Genomic DNA, 17,538 nt, shown 5'->3' on the forward strand with positions numbered 1-17,538 from the left:
GGAGGTATTTAGAAGATGTGTACATTGACACTGAGGGATATGGTTCACTTGTGAATTTGTCAGTGCTGCCTTCACGGCTGAACACAATGATCTTCAGGGTCTTTTCCAACATAAATCACTCTGTGATATGAACAACTTTCTTTTCATGCAGGAAAGCCATCAATATTCCCTGTGCATCAGCTCTCCTTGAGTAGCAGTGTCTCCAGAGATGTATTTCTGTAGTGTGAGCCTGCAGCTCTCTAAACACTACCTCCCTACACCTCTGTCCCTGTGCTCTTCACAACATTTTGGGGGTTCTTAAAAAACAGGCAAATGTAAATAGCCAATAACCAAACCACAGAGGTAAGTCAGATTCTCAGCAGCTGATTTGGAGACATGTGCAAATACTTCACTGAACAGAAAGAATAATTAATTTAAAACATAGAGTTTTGGGTTGGTTTTTTTTTTTTACTGCAGTCCTGTGGTCTAGCTGAGGGTTGCTGGAATCACTTTTTTTTTTTTTTTTTAAGGAGGCTCTCGATGTACTTACACATAGCACATTTGCACAGAGTATGAAATATGGATCTCTGGGAAATCAAGCCCAACCATACTCAGGTTACAGAAAGGCCATGATTTTACTTTTTCTTCTTTTTAAAATGCTGAGTAGATGTCTCCCCAAGTGCAGTAAAACAAGCATCCACTAAGAAAGAATACAGACCACAGGGTCTAGCATCTCCCCTCGCACAGGATTCCTAAAATACAATAACACTGTACTCTGAAGAAAATTCTCTCTGAATTGAACTTCTCACTGTGTTTATCTGTTCCCTCAATTTGGCAGCAAGATCCAACTTCCCTGAGGAACACAGAGGCTGTGATAGCTGTGACATTCACACACTACTACTGGTCAGAGTAATCAGCCAGGAAGCATTTTGAAAATCCCCAAAAATCTTGCTGTAATTCACTTGCTAATGACAGATACTACAGCTATCCATGAAGAGTTGCTGAAATAAGAGTAAGTACTGAAGAAAAAAAGGAAAGAGACACCTTTGGTGTTTACATTTCTACTTCATTTTTAGTATAAGACAACTAAAAGGACACCCAGAGCCAGAAACAACTTTTATATCTTAAAAGAAATATTAGAAATAATAATAAATTCAACTTCCTCATTCTCCTTTTAGATTAAGGCTCAGCTACTTTTGCTTTTGCAAATTCCACATTATTTCTGTTAACAGAGTTGCAGGACTAGATCCCTGGACATCAGAGACCAATTTTCTATCTCCAGCTCCTAGCAGCTAAATTTCCCTTCCTATATTTTTATATCAGTCCTATGGTATAATGCAGAGTCTCTGGGTGTGCTACCCTCTTGCATGTTCCCCCTTTAGAGTTTGCATAGAAAAATGAAAAAGAGGCTGATTCTCTTTGTGTGCCTGTATTCACAATCACACAGAATACTGAAAGTGATTTCTGAAGTGATTTACAGATTTGTGTTAGGCCAGAGGGAGCCATTACATCTGATTTCCTGAAAAATTTATGACATAATTTCATTCACTGAAAAGGTTCAGTCCTTCCTATTACAAAGTCCAATAATTTGTGGTCAGCCAGAGCCTAAATTTTAAGGGGAAACAACCCCATCTCAACAGCTTGATTTAGAAGTTTCCAAACCAGTTAATTTACATGACTGTGGAAGCAATACTTGCTGAGTTATTATAAGCCCCTCACTCTAGTTCTGCTGCTCTGTTAAAGGTCACTCAAACCTCAAATACCTTCTGAATAGTGCAGGCACTCACACACTGCAATCATGCCAGCTCTTAACCTTCTCTTTGAAAAACCAAACTTCTTAAGCTGCTCACAATAAAAACCTTGATCATATGCTACCTTTTCTCCGACTCCTTTTCAGATTTTCAGTACACCACTGAAGCCCAGGTACTGAAAGTCAGAACACATGCTCAAATATACTTTCTCTTCAGCTACCTAATTACATCCTTTCTGTATTAACAAGAAATGCATTCATCATCTTTCCCCAGCATCGACTTGGGAAGCAGAGCCCTAAATCTTTATTGACATGCACATTTATCCCTCCAGTGTGCTAGCACAAGCAATTTCACCATCACACATCCTTCTCTCTCCTAGGATGCTTTCTGACCCAGTCTCGTAGAGGGCTAGAACAGCACCACACTGGGAATCTTACGTTGAAGCAGTGAACCTTACCTTTCAGTAAGGTCTGCATGTAGGAATTTGCAAACCATTGTCAGAACAAGATCCAGAGGCTACTGATGAATCTCAGTCTCCTCGGCAGAATTTTCTTTCTCCTAACCCAGTTCTGAAATAATGGATTTTCTAATTTTTTTGCTTTTCTGACATCCTCTGGCTTTGCATTACAATAGCCTAAATCAAGGTACTATATTAAAAATCAAAATCAAAGATAAATAAACTCTCAACTCTTCATACCTCTCTCTTCTTTCCATGTAATGTGGTATAAATAAGCACAGAGGTCAAAAGGTAACTGAGAAAACACTGTTAAACTATTTTTTACTATTATTTTTTTCAGTGCTGTGAATATTTCCCCCGCCCTTCCTTCCCTTCACACTTGTATATTTTTTGCATGTTAAAAACAATTTCTGGGTTAGAAAATCATAATCAGGAGAGTCTTAGTCTTAAATTTTCAGAATTCTCTGAAAATTAAATACCACTGCTGTTTTCTGATTTAGAAATATTTGTGTAAAAAATCATGAAAATGTAATATTTGATTCCTATAGAAGTGCTTGACCCAAAAAAAAAATTGACGAGCCACCACAAAAAAAAAAAAAAAAAAAAAAAAATCTAAATCTGGTTTCTTTTCTTATAAAGCTTATTCTTAGCAAGGATATAAATACATTAAAGGATTGAGTTTGTTTTGAGAACACCAAAAATGGATTTAAACTTTGTGGTAAAAATTGTCAAATTTTCTGCTCCAGACAAGACGAGAGATTTTTATGGCTGAAATAAAGAAATAAAAAGCTGCTGACAATATTTTCGGATAAAAGAGAATTCCCCATGAAAGAAATGGAGAATAAGTAAAAAAAGCAAGTGGCTCAGTGCTGTTTGCTATATGAAACTGAACTAGCTCTATGCATTGGGCAGCTTCTTCTTTAATCCATCCAGATTACTACTCTACCATTGTGTAATAATTTATATCTGTAAAGTGAATTGCTGGGACCATGACAGACCAAACCTGAGAAAAAGAGCAAAGTCTAAATTCAATGGTTAAGCTCAGGGAATAAGACAGTTTTCTTTCCCTCTGTGGCTATGCTGGCTCATAAGTTTAACTGTACATGAGAAATTTCATCTGAGTCTTATATCACTCATTTATAAACTGGGGATAAAAGTATTTGCAACCCCATAAAAAAAAGCTGAAGGGTCTAAATAACATGTTAAAATAATCTGATAGGTGTTATATAACTGCTATTATTATAGCTGCTGTTTTTCAGAGCACTCAGCTGTGTTCAGCTAAACAAAAAAAAAAAACATTACTTGCCTTCAGATCCAGCAAAAAATAAAAACATACTGTAGTTTGAGAGTTGCTGAAAAGCAAACCAATAACATACTCTGAGAGCAAAACTACTCTTGTTACAATGTCTATTACCAACTGGCAGTAAAACAATATAAATAGGTAAATAACACTAAAAAGTACCTTCCAGCAAAATCCTGCCAAAAGATTCAAGCCTAAGAGCTTGTACTCAGAAAAGGAGCTTAGCTAGTGCATGGGGCAAACAAGATTCCTGATTTTTGCTTTCATCTTTGAGATAGTTCTTAGCTGTAACCTTTTTCTACTTAAAAGTCTGCTCTAGGTTTTGATGAGTTTTCCTGCTCCCAGGCTGCTCCAGAACACCAAAACACAGAGATGAATGGTATTATTGCATTAGGTACAATTGAAGTTCCACTACAGTTCTGAACTATGCTGAGAAGTTAGGGACAAATTCAAAGCTTTAGATTAATTCAATGAACAGGAGAGAATAAAGACATGAGAAATCTAGTCTTCTGAAATTAATTAATATCATTACTTTTCACACACTAAAAAAAAAAAAAACAAATAAGAGGATAGAATTTATGTGTATATAGACACTTGAATATGAATGTAAAAAATGGCTAAATATAAGCGAGAAGCAAATCAGAAGCAAGAATTGCCTATATATTTTCACAGCTGTCTTCTGCTTTTCACCATATACAAGAAATAAGGCCTTTTTCACTTAAAAATTAATAATGATATTTTTGGTTTAGGTTTATTTCTCTTGATTTTGTTTTGGGTTTTTATCAACAACATACACAACATAAACAAACTTCAAAATGCTTTTGATTAAAAAAGCACTGTATTTAGATATGAATCTTTAAAGGATTCCTCTAAGTCTGCTCTGAAACTTAATATAGTATCAAAGTCTGTTGGTTTGGGTTTTTTCTTTGTTTGGTGGTGACTTTTTTTCTTTAAATTTAAGTAAATGAGAAACAAAGCCAGGTAGAAACCTGCCTTGTCTAACATAGACAGGCAAGAAATGAGATGCTCTTTCCCTAGTGGTAACCTGGGGAAGCAGCTGAAGTTCATGGTGAAAATGGACAGACAGAAAAGGGAAGACTGGTCTGAAAGGCACAGCTACTCAAATCAGCCTTGCTCTGTTACTTGAAATGAGCTGCTCAGCACTCCAAACGTGGGTGGTGTTGGTTTCCAGGCATGCAAAGGAAAGCCAAGTTTCACAGTGTGGCTTTAAACTGCCATACAATACCTTCAGATTGTCATGCAATTGACTGCATTGAGATTAAAAGACTATGAGTACACCCACAGTCTGAAGGAATGAGTATGACAAGAATTAAATTTTGGCTACATTTTTATAATATATTAACTAATAATTATTGCAGCAATTCTCAGTTTCACCCAGAACAATGTGACAAAAGTCTAAGGCAGGGCAGGAAAGCTCACCATGGACAGCCAGGATACAGCAAAAGCAGCCACTTCATCAGACCTATGGAAAATTACTTTTCTCTAAAGCTAGTCCAGAATTTTGCCTAGATTTTGTAGAGCTTGTAGGTTTGTAATTAGGAACTAGCAAAATCTTTGTAAACAGAGTGGTAAAAGACATGTTACTTTTCCTAAACCACAATTCTGTGACTGTTTGTTTTGAAGGGAGATGTTTTAATCACAGTCTATTGGCAAAACATCCTTCAGTTACCTAATGCCTAAAATATCTATGACTGACAACCCTCTCCCTTTAAAAAGCTTTCTTGCATCAGGAACATACTACTAACTTGAGAAGAAAGCAATCCAATGCAGATAAAGGCTTCTGAGCTTTCCTGTGTTGACTAGTAAAATAAATAAATATTGCTGAAATGTAACAAATAGTAACTCCAAGCTTTCTCTTAAGAAAGACAAAACACATAGCCAAGGACCAGATTTTATGAAGGACTCAGCAAATTGTAGGATTTGTACACAGAAACTGTACTTTTTTTTTTTTTAATTAGGATGACCTAATTACTTTTACATGCAATAATGGATGCAATGCAGCAATTTAGAAACCACTTTTCAACATCCACATGGTGGATGCCAGACTCCTGCAAAGGGGTAAGGAAAGGCTGCACCTGGTAACTTCTGTTCCTCACCAGTGCATGTCAGTGCACTTTCTCCTTGGAGACAGGGTCCCCTATCTGGCTACTGATCTGGAAACTGAGAAGGAAGCTCATCCATCCAATTCCTCTTCAAAAAAATACAAAAGCAATAGAAAAATCTATAAGATATTTAATGTTTGAAGAGATTATCCCTTAAAGCCTGACTGTATTCTTTTAATAAAAACATTTCCCCCCCTTGTAATTATATGTATGATATACTAGAAGAAGGGACAGAAAAGTGCTTATTTAGGCTCACCAATTTTACAGAGCTGCTCTTTGAGAGATTCCTGACAGGAACTCGGGAACCTGCATCTTTCTGTTAAAATACCAGAAACTGAAAAATCTGTCAAATTCAACTAACAATCCCCTGTTTTTGGCAGCTTTTTTTCTCATACCTAACTCAGTGTATCTTACTACGTGTTTTCTTCAAGCTCAGAGGTTTTTGAAAGTTTCAGGAAAAGACTCAGGTATTTTTTTGGGAAAAATATACCACCTTCAATAAACATTTTATAAGGCTTCCACAGGCTGAGAAGAATTTTTCCAAAAACTCCTACCACAGCTGAAAGAGTTCTCTGCTGCTTTGCCTCAAAGCCATAGAAAGACAAAGAGGGATTCCTGGTTTGGTAAAAAATGCCTAAAGATACAAAGAAAAGGGACTACAAAAAACTGAGAAAATGATGACATGGAGAGTAAAGGGTCTCTGTAGCCAGGTACTTGGACAAGTGATAGCAAAGACTAGCCACAGAGGTCTGTGCTGACAGAATCTGGGCTTGATTGTGTGGTCCCTGAACTTGTGCTTTCCTCACCTGTATCTCAGAAAATACCTATTACTTTTTTATTCCCTTAATAAATGGCAATAGGATGACTCCTCATGTTGTGAATTGGATGATACTGGCTATGACTTGAAACACACGAACTTTTATATCGGTACAACTAAAAGTGAAGTAGGAATATCTTTTAAGTTTTCAAAAGAGGAATAGAAGGTAAACCTGAAGTCCTTGTGTTCCTGCATTTTTATAAAGAGTATAAGAGATCTGTAAGAAAAACATTACTATTTCTTAATTAAAGAAATCCCAGCCACCAAAAATCCTCAAGAAAATATCCAGCTACCCTGCAAAAACACCACTCCTAAATCAATTGCTTAAATTTCCTTTCTGTGCGGTTAATAAATAAAAGTATGAATCTTTGAAAATTTTACCTCCTCTCTGGAGTCAGATGGAGAGGAACAGAAAAGGTCACTTCCCTCCAGCACTCCAGAACAGGGAAAATGGGAATTCAGAGCCCAGGGATAGGGTACTTGGATAAAAAGGATGGTAGATAATGGGTTGGCAAAATCCAATTGGCTGCATTTGTAATCTGTTCCTGCCATATACAATCCTGGGCTGCAAAGCGTACCTTGGCACTGCAGCAGGGTGTTAAGTGGCTGAATTCAGGCCCTGCTAAGGAAAGAGAAAGCTCCCAAGCCAGAGAGTCCTGCCAAAAAGGCAGAAGAGGCACTTGGCACAGAGGGCTGAGTGAAGCTGGTGGTACGGGTGCCCTGTGCTCTTATCTGCTGAACTCAGCTTCTGCCTTGGTGATTACTGGGCCTTTCAAATGAGAAAGAGATGGGCAGCAAATAAAAATGTGAGTAATAATTGAAAATGTAGAAGAGGAAAGAGAAATTAGTTCCTCCCCATAGCTGTCTTGGGGATAGGCCAGGGATACTTAGTCCAGGCAGGGCTAATGCTGGAGAAGAGTCAGAAATATCCGACTGAGTTACTAGTCAGCTCCTCTTCCCTTCCTGTAGCACATTCCAGCTGGCTTACCTTCCCTGGCAGATGTAAAATATCTCTGGTCCACTTTGCAAGGGGACTGAGAGAACTCTAATATAAAGAATCAGCATAAAGCTACTTGAAGAAAAATAAAACACTGAAGCAATAACTAGGCCACATTAACCCATGTGTCCTCTAAAACATGAAGGGTATGAACTAGCATTTAGAAACCAATCATGAGCTAGTTAGATGCAAAATGTTTCACTAATGTGAAAGCTACAAGAGATGCTCTAATCTTTGATTACCCCTGAGGCCATAACAAACTCAGAAAGAAGCATATGAATTGCTGATTATTTTCTATGATGATAGAATCTGAGAAGCTGCTGATAATGTTTTTGTGCAGATTGACAGGTCCCTGGCTGTACTACTACAACTAAATGTGAGTCATGTAGTACCGCTCTCATTTCAGGACGAGGCAGAATATGCTGGAGTTTTGAGACTTCTCTTTTTGGGGAGTACACAATCTTTATATTGGGAGATGGAGGCAGTGCTCGTGAAGTGATCATGATCTCATGAGATAAATCCTGGCTTTCAGCCACTTTAGCACATGTACCAAGATGTGATCACAAAGTATCCTTTCATCATTCAGTACGCAAGATGGATGACAGGAGGTGAAGAATCAGGGAGGTTTAGAGAAAGAATGGGACAGAAGGTAAAGCTGTGTGGTGGAAGCCAGCAAGTGTAAAATTCAAGATTATGTTATAATAAACACACAACAGGGATCACAGTAAACTTAGCTTTGATTTCCACTGACTATATACTTGACTTACATATTTTTGAATGTAATCAATATAGAAGTTGTTAACTTGTTAAGGCTTCTTTATAGTCATTTTAGTATGCTGAAAAAAAACCTCTGCTTTAACAATACCTTGTGGTCCATATCCATGTCAAACTGGAAGTACAAGTTTGGGAAGTTCCTATAATGATGGTTCCAAATTTTTTATAAACAGGAACATTTTAAGTAATAATAGCTGATAATATGATTCAAGCTCTGCATTTCAGACAGAGGGGTATTGAGCAAGACCATTTTGGAACCTGATGCCAGGACAAACATGATGTCACCTTTGGATCCACTGCTGCATTGCTGACAGAGGGCTTGTCCTTCCATGCAGAAACTCAGGCTCAGACTCTGACAGTCTGATCATGCCTCTACTGTTCTGACAAAACTACTTGCAGCTGACATGAAAAGACCAGGGAAGACAGCACCTATTCTGCAATACCTCTTCATTTGGAATCCTTCATCCTGCCCTTACAAGATCCCCTTCTGGCTGATCTGTTAAAACAGAAAAGTTTTATTCCCCTTACTGAGGAATAAAGATATGTATCCAGTGAGTTAGTGCAATCATTCCCCAAATAATTTTTCCTATATAATAAGTCCTAATGAACAAAGACAAATTTAATTGCGGCATGAATTGGCAATTACTGTACATACATCCACAGCATAATAAGAGCTATTAATGATATAAGAGAAGCAAATTGGAGACAGCTTAAACTAAATCACACAATTCCATCAAGAAAATAAGATATGACTGAGGTAGGTATTGCTTTTACAAAATCAGGGCCTGCTCACTGCTTCAGTTGAAAGTACTCCTTGTGGAGAGAAGATAGGGATCAAAACAGTTCCACAAAAAAATGGGAACACTAATGTTTTATCTGGAGAATCACTGATGTTTTCAGAACTGAAAACTGTCAAAGTTAACTAAATAAGAAAGGGTTTACCCTAGATTTTAAATATGTTTCCATAAATAAGAGAAGTTCTTTGGGGAAAAAACTGTAGGGGGTGTTCCTTGAAGATGTTTGTAGTTAATACATTTTACCTTGTTTTTCTGCCTTGGTAGTTACTGTATTAACACCCATGCAAAACTTTCTTTTTTTAAGGCCACTGATGTTAAGTTAGAAACCACTCCTAGCAAGGTTTAGAAAAATGTTTTTGTCTCTGACAGCCATTGAAAATGCAGGGGGATCCAAAGAAGTTTTGGCTCGGACAGTTTCTTTCTGCCTCCTTCAGTGAACACATGCAGGCAGAACCAGCACCCCAGAAAGGTCCTCCCAGTCTTTTGGAAGGCAAAGAGATGAAGGGAAGCACACTGGACGTTTCCCTGTCTGCAGTCCTTGACAAGTCCTCCAATGAATGAAGTACACAGATTTCCTGATTGATCCATAAAGCAAATGATGGCTTTCTTGGCTCTTCTAATAGTCACTTCCTGCACAATATAAAAAATTGTGGTTCTTTGGATGATACATATGGATCAACTGAATTTTGCTTCTATAACTCAAAATCATCTTCTGGAAAAATTGTTTTAAACACTTTTACATACTATTGCCACCACTTTGGAATGAATAAGGACAAAAAAAAAATGCTACATATACAAAACTTAGAAATCTACCTTTGCAAAGGTTGTGCTAAGTTAGAAATAAAGGAAGTGCATGACAGCTGGCATTCATTGTGCCTGTCAGTAGATAATCATGAATGATTTAGTTTTGCAATGAGCTTTGGAGTCCATTGTGAAAGACTCTTAAGGAAAATCAATACCTGAAAGATAAATGGCAAAGTCTGCAAATTAGAAATAGAGAAGTACTGAACCACTGTTTCTTAAAATAAAGAGTTTAAATATGCAATGTCTGTATAGCAGCATAATTTTATATAATTATCAAGAATTCCAAGGGAGGAAGTAGACACCAAGTTGACAATGTTTGCTAATTACCCCAGGTCAAATTTTTAATCAAACCTACAGAAGTTTGGAGAGGAATGACAGTTGTGAATGATAAACATGCCAAGAATTAGGCAAATGAAAGGCAACCCAGATAAATATAAGCTAGGCAAAACCAGTGTAAATATACAAATTAATCTGTATCTAGAGGCTATTGCAACTCTGATATTCAGTAATACCACCAGAAAGCAAATAAGGGTTGGTTGACTCTGAAACTACATCTGTAAAGAAAAGTTTCTCTGAGTCATAAAGAACAGTTATGTGAAAAAACTCACCGAGAAAACCTGTGCAACTAGAAAGGAAACAAATCAGTAGCAAACAAAATTCCTGAGAGTATTAGGAAGAGGATGGAAAATTAATATGAATTGCACCATGCCTAGATATGGTAATAGCACACTGCTTCCTTAATATGGTATTGAGTATTGAACCTGCTCTTTTAATGTACCTGTTTTTTCCTAGTCTTTTATATCTTTGTGCAAATGCACATCCCCACATCACCCTGATAAATGCACATTTTTCACACACATGTTCTGCAATGAATTAGTAACATTTGCTGCTGCTCATACCTTGGGCTGCTGACACGTGAGAGAAGCTGGTTCACATGTCACCCCACAGCCGCCCCACATCCCCACGGGCTGTAGCACCAGGCCTGTCAGCAAGGTGGATTTGCTTGGCATGAGGAAAAATAATGCCGTTGCTGCTCTAATTTCAGACAGACAGTTAGTTTGAGAAAGGAGACACTTGGCAGTAGTTCAGCTGGTGACTGTGTGGTGGTGATGACACTACTTCCCTTTCTGCACCCCCCCCCGCATCAGGTGCCAAGAGCAGCGTGCAGCAGTTCAGGTGACGGTCACCTACAGACACACTGTACCTGCACTGGGCAGGAATGACTCACAACAGTTTCCTTCCTTTTTTTGTTTCAAAAAACCCCAAGATGCTTTACCATTAAGTAAAAATAACAGTTTCACATTTTCCACATTGACAGTGTGCAGTTTTACACTCTAATTTTGAAATTATACAGAATTAACAATATCCTCCAGTTGCTTTCCTGGTTGTATTAGACTTAGTTTGATTCACAACAATGTAGGATTTAGGTCTTACCTGACACACCTGTCTGTCCTTGAACTTTTATTTTTTCCTTTTTTACAGCATATAGAAATACATATATCCAGACAAATGCTGCAAATCATTCTATTGTTTCTCAAATGTTTAGCACAGCATAGGGTTTTTTTTAATGTGCAAACACTACCTCAAGAGACCAAGTTAAAAATCAATCAGCCTCATTCACAGTGAAAGGCTTGGAGTGATGTCCAGCCTTCTATACAAAGGGAAAAGCAACCACCATGGCACAGAATAAAAGGGCTCCTAGAACTGTGTAAGCAATGCAATGTTTTAAGGCAGTTTCAGTACTGGATATTAGAACCAGATTGGAAAGTATACACTGAAACTAAATGTGGAAACACCTTTACTTACTGTGTTAAAATTTGGGAAGAATCCAACAGCAGAGCTGCTGTCCACAGGGAAGGACATAAAGGGTTTGATATCCAGGGAAGGCTGCATCATCAAGGTAGGTGTGCGCACAAGGGTGGGAAGTGTAGTAGTGCCTGCCAAGAGCAAACAAAACCAGGAATTCATGGTATTCTCCTTTCTGCAACACACACAGTATAGCTGACACAACTGCCAAGAAAAAATTACACAGAGGATGATGAAAAGGCTCTGTAGGAGTTAATATCATTAAAACAAACCTATTTAAACACAGTACAGATGAGGCAGAGCACTTCCCTATGGCCATGGATACTCAGATGTTGAAGAGAAGACATATGGTATATAAATCACACTGGCAGGTAGAATAAATCCTTTCTACAGCTGCAAAATTCTTCTTGTGCCAAAAAGGCCAGGATGGGTGCCCATGAAAGTCAGATGCTTGTGCAATTCATGGTTGCCTACTAGATCAGCCAGCACAGACAATACATGTATCCTGAAATCCAGAGATTTGTTTCCAAATAGTGATCTGTGTGTTATTTTTTCCCTCTTCTAAGTGTGAGGTGCTACACAAACACCATTTCATTGAACATGTAAAAATTTCCCTTTTTTATGGTGCAAGGCAAATACTAGGAAACAGCCAACAATTTAAAAAAAATCAGCTAGCATACAGATTAACACAATTCTTTACATGCAATGCTAAATATTTGCTAAATTGGAGCTCTCCAAACAAAAGTTTTCTAGAAATCCATTTGCTGATTTTTTTCCTCTATACACTTAAGAATCATTGCCCAGCAAGGTCCCAAAGGAATGAGCAGGCACAGACGTCCAAATATTTATTTTTAACTAGCTATCTAACCTATTCACTCAAGAAGGGTGCCTAGCACACCGCTCTCAGCTATGCTTGTGGGAGTATTTTTTTCCCTGAAATGATACAAAATAAATTTCAAATAAAATTTCCCTCATTGAAATACAAAGTGGAAAAAAAAAAAAACAAAAAACAACCAAAACCACAAACAAAAAGAAGCCCTCAGTGTCTCCTTCCTGGGTTGAATAAATAATTCAACACCGACAGGAGCAGGCAGTGGAAAACAAGTGTCCCACACCTCTAAAGGAAGGTGAGTCACTCTGTTTCTCCTACCTCTGTCACAATTTCTCCATAATTACCTCCTCCTCCCACTCATCAGTGGCCAGCAGCTGGGAGCATAACAGGCCTTAGGAGCTTCCCTTGTCTCAAGCACAGCTTACACAATACCTGAGCTTTTTCTCACAGAAGACATCTGAGCTTTTCTAACCCAGCCAGGAAGGGGATGGGCAGGAGGGAAGGGGAGGGGAACTGAGAGGCTGCTAGAAGGATGGGGTTAGAAAAGTAAACAAGCAATTTTCCTTCTCCCATAAAATGAAATCATTTGTATTCACTTGCAAAATGCCAGGCAATCCGTATGGGCTGCATGAGCACCAGTCTTCCATTAAGGGATCTGCCTTTCTGCCTACTAAGGACGCACAAAACTGAAGGCAAAGGAGAGATTTTCCTCCTTTTCACTGTCCTCTCTCCACAGTCACAATTTTAAGCCCATCTCATGGTATCCAAGAGGAAAGCTAAGTTCAGAAGCAGATGGGGCTGCATGGATTTTTTGGATGAACAAACTCTTACAGCTAGCCCTGAGCTCCAATTTTGTTGATGCTGGAGAGACAGTAATTTTGATCTCAGCTGCAGCATAGTAAACACTGTATTATGGTCTAGCACACGAATAGCAGGCTGTAATCTATTCTCCATTTCTTCTATAGGAAAAGCATCATGATTGCACAAAGATGGGTCAGTGACAGCCATGCAAAATCATACCATCCCAACAGAGCTGCACAACTTGAAAGAAAAAATATGCTTGAGAAACTTTCCAAGACTATTTTCTCCCTTCTTCTATCCCAATACTTTCATAAATGTCAAGTTTTTTCCTGCATAAGCCCATGAGACTAATTGACAGTTGTGCCTAATTAACTGTACGTCAAAGCTTATTCAAGTGGAGTCACAAACGTCAAAAAGCTAAAGGCTAACATGCCTATAGTTTCTTAGTCATATCCATAATGGAAAAGATGAATCAATAGGAAAGCAGTGTGTCAGAGAATTTATCCAAAGAAAGTATCTTCAACTGCAAAAAATTATGATTATTTCTACTAGCTGGTTCTGAAACAGTAGATTTACATAATTTGGATTTCAGAGTTGCATTCAAACAGGAACTATGTTGTATTCAATTACCTAAAGGGCCATCATCAATCTAACTTCTGCAAGTTTCTCTTTGAAGTTCATAAGCAATTAAAGATCTGAAGTTAAAGAAGACCTATCCTCCTTTTACATAAATGTACTTCAATGAAGCTATGGTTACATATTCTAACTCAATTTTACAGAAAAAAAATAGAATAGACTTAGATTGTGACTGACATTTGAAATCAAAGTTACTTTTCTGACATGGTCCTTATTCAATGTATAGAAAACACGTGGCATAAAATCTTTAAGGCATCTTGCTGCAAAAAATGCAACCTTCTTTGTACTCCTTGGTTGAGCACAGGATCTTTCATGTGAAAAATACATCTGAAATTTCTCTCTAGTTTTGCAGTCCATGTTTTTTCTGCTGCCAGAGTAATTTATAATCAGGAGACTAGAATACATTTGGAGCCCACACAGAAAACATACACCTACCAGACTTATTAGTGCAGGCATTAATCATAAAAAATGTGTTCGTTTTGTTTGCCAATTTACTACTTCAACAATTGCCAATCAAATATTGGGAACCCTGTTGGACTGAAGTCTGGCTTTCAGACCCACCTCTGAAAGCCTCTGAAGGAATTATCAGGTCAAGGTGACCTAAATCACAATTAGAAGCACTTAATGAAAAAAACATCAAACCAAATGCAACAGGGCAGTTTTACCCTGGCATTGCTCCCAATGGTCAAATAGATTCTCACCACTACTCCACCAAATCTTTATCCAGGCCTGAACTAAGCAGGAATATTGGCACAAAAAAGTTGTCACCGACAAGCTTCATTATCTTTGTGAATTTAACAGGTGCTTATAATTTTATTAGCATTTTAATGATAAAGACAACTTATCATGTCAAGCACAGATTGTTTTAAACTACCTGTAAATCCTTACAAGAAAGATCAGTTATATTTATTCCAAAGGCATTTGCTTATTTCAGCTTCATACTTGTTAAGCAGTATTTTGTACCTTCAGTTTTGACTCCCACAGCAGGAGTTATCTAAGTGCTGGGAATGCAAGCTGTGGACAGACTTTGCAAAAGGTACTGATTCTCACTGGTCCCTTTTACCCTTGCTGAAGAGGAGAAAAAGAGGTTTTCAGCTTACACAAAATTTCTAATTTTGTTAAAAGTTTTTCTTCTTCCTACACATATTTGTCTGAACAAACAAGTCCTTGTGTAAGAGGTGCTGCTCCTCCTTAGCCACGTACACATGGCTTTGCATACACTGCAATGCACTGGGACACTGATGTTTCTACAGAAGTTAGGAAAGGTGGTAATCTTTACTCAAAATTAATCAGCCTCTAACAAATAAGGTGCAATGGATTAAGCAGTGCAAGTGATATTTTGGGGAGCAATTAGAACATCTTTTATCTGTCACTTCTGTAGCAAGATGTGTCCCCAGGACCAATGAAGCAAGCTTTAGCCTGTTGCCAACAAAGGGACAGATGACACAGGGGCTTGAAGAATCTCTACTAACACCCCGCTGGAAAAGAAAAAAACAGAATCCCAGACTAACAAGACTGCAGTTTTGACAGAGGGAATCACAGTTAACTCTGGCCATGGTAAAAAGTCACTGGTGCTCTTCAAGTAAAAGCAGTGCCAAGATCAGTCAAATCTAAGAGCACAACTTCGCCCTCTGTACCTCTTTGTGACACTATTACTTCTGTGATCTTCTCACCAAATGCTTTTTTTTGTCACTGAAAACCACAAAAAAAAAAAAAAATGCAATGCCTGCTATTAATTCCTCAGATTTGGGTCATTATTAGACTGTTATACAAAAAAAGCCCAATTCCATCTTAAATCATACTCATATAAACCACATTTGTGAATTATTTCAGCTTACTTAAATGAATCATGTTTCAGACTTGAAAGCATTCTCTTCCAATAGCTTCATTAAAGGCAACTATAGAGAAATCTGAAGCCATACTCAAGTTTCTCCTGTTTTCTTGTTACCTAAAGATGTTACTACAGTTTTTAAATCCTACCATCAAAGGAAGCAATCCTCACTCAGAGCAAGACAGTGGAGGAGTAAGCACTCTCAGGACTGAATAGAAACATTTGAATGACTAATTTCTATGCATTGGACAATCTACATCCACCTCAGATTGCACATGGTTGCATTTGTTTTAATTTGTGCCACTGAGAGTATTTGGGAAAATTCCAAAGGGACATGGAGATATTCACACACACCACTACTTATGGGCATTACACTGGCAGTTTTCAGTTATGGACACTGTGCTGCTGTTTTCATCCCTCACCATGTTCAGCTGTGAGGAACCTTCACTTTCTACAGTAGTGTTGAGCAGTCTTATCTGGCCCCAGAACAGCAGCAATGTAAGTGGTATGATGGATCAATTCTGGGCTTTCTCCTCCCTTCTTTGTAGAATTGTGTTTTTGAGACTGTGCTAGAGCCAACAGTACCCCTCTGAGGGTGGATGACAAATTGCTCCTGAATTAAGGACTGCAGCCAGGGTGTGCACAGCCACCCTGTCTCTAGACCTCACACTGTCCTCTCCAGTTACAGCACTTTCCTTCTGAGCTCCAGAAGGTGGAAGCAACCCCTTGGAAGGATTCTGAGACAATTCTGCATGTGTTCACCCAGGAGCTTTTTCTGGGATCCTATAGTGTCAGTGGAAGTTTTCAGAACATTTTCAGAAATACTTACTTTCTTCATGTGGCTAAGAAATCCAGTTCTATAAACACATTACAGCCAGAGGTAGTACCTAGGGATTTCATATGGAATAAAAAAATCTCCAGCTGTATTGCCTATGACTCACATAAAAAGCCCCAAAAACTCGGACCACTTCTAGAACAGCCCAACTTACACAAGACTTTTCTACACTTGCTTATATACAACTATTTGGAAGGATATGCAGAAAAAAATATGTTTATTACGATCCCTTTACCTAACTTCAAGATGAAAGATTCAGAGTTTTCTTCCTTTTTGTCTGATACCCCCATTGCATCATACTTCAGTTCTGCTTCCCCCACAGATTTTTCCCCCTATCTGACAGGTAAAAATCAATCACTTGCAAGTCACTACATTTTGTTGTTTGGGCATTTATAAGACACTAGCCCTTGAGATTTTTTACAATGCTTAAAAAATCAGTAATTTTTCCATTCTAGTATTATCAGTTTAGAGGATTTAGAAACTTTCTAATTTAGTTTGTTTACTTACAGCTATAAAAGGGTATTAGAGGATGTCATCTGCTTCTGTTTATGCCTAAAATAAACTCATAAAAACAAGTTAAGTGCAAGTAAAATAATCCTGAGTTTCTGAACAGCAGGTGTTGATATAAAAACGCTTAAGAAAAAATCTGTTCTAGAAGTAGCCCATTAATAATACTCCTGAAGGTGAATATTAACATATGTACTCCCCTTACACACACACAAAAAGTTAGTAAATACAGAATTAATTGTTTTCACATTTCACTCAGCAGACCAAACATGTCTTCCTTACAATATGGTATTACGAGAAATGAGACCTATAACACCCATATGGATTCCTGTCTGTCAAAAGAAGTCGTGAGAGATAAGACCATTACTTAAACATATTTTTCCAAACTAATGTGATGTTAAGAGATAACTCGCTACCCTGGCAACTTACTTTTACAAGTAACTTGAAGCAGAAGCCCAGAATATGTGTGACATGGCACAGCCCCTAGCTGA

The 17,538-nt window shown here is 38.0% G+C and overlaps 1 protein-coding gene across 11 annotated transcripts in view; it reads right to left on the reverse strand.

Annotated features, from left to right (window-relative positions):
* The window catches only part of ZNF385B (zinc finger protein 385B), a 155,888-nt gene that overhangs the window by 42,399 nt on the left and 95,951 nt on the right, over positions 1–17,538 (reverse strand). For all 11 annotated transcript variants that reach the window (XM_021552492.4, XM_021552496.4, XM_031505402.3 and 8 more), the window contains one exon: positions 11,606–11,736. In XM_021552492.4, the coding sequence (XP_021408167.1) occupies positions 11,606–11,736 (131 nt within the window). The remainder of the gene's footprint in view (positions 1–11,605; positions 11,737–17,538) is intronic.

Source organism: Lonchura striata, chromosome 7 (assembly GCF_050655825.1).
Source record: "Lonchura striata isolate lonStrDom1 chromosome 7, ASM5065582v1, whole genome shotgun sequence".
Taxonomy (NCBI): domain Eukaryota; kingdom Metazoa; phylum Chordata; class Aves; order Passeriformes; family Estrildidae; genus Lonchura; species Lonchura striata.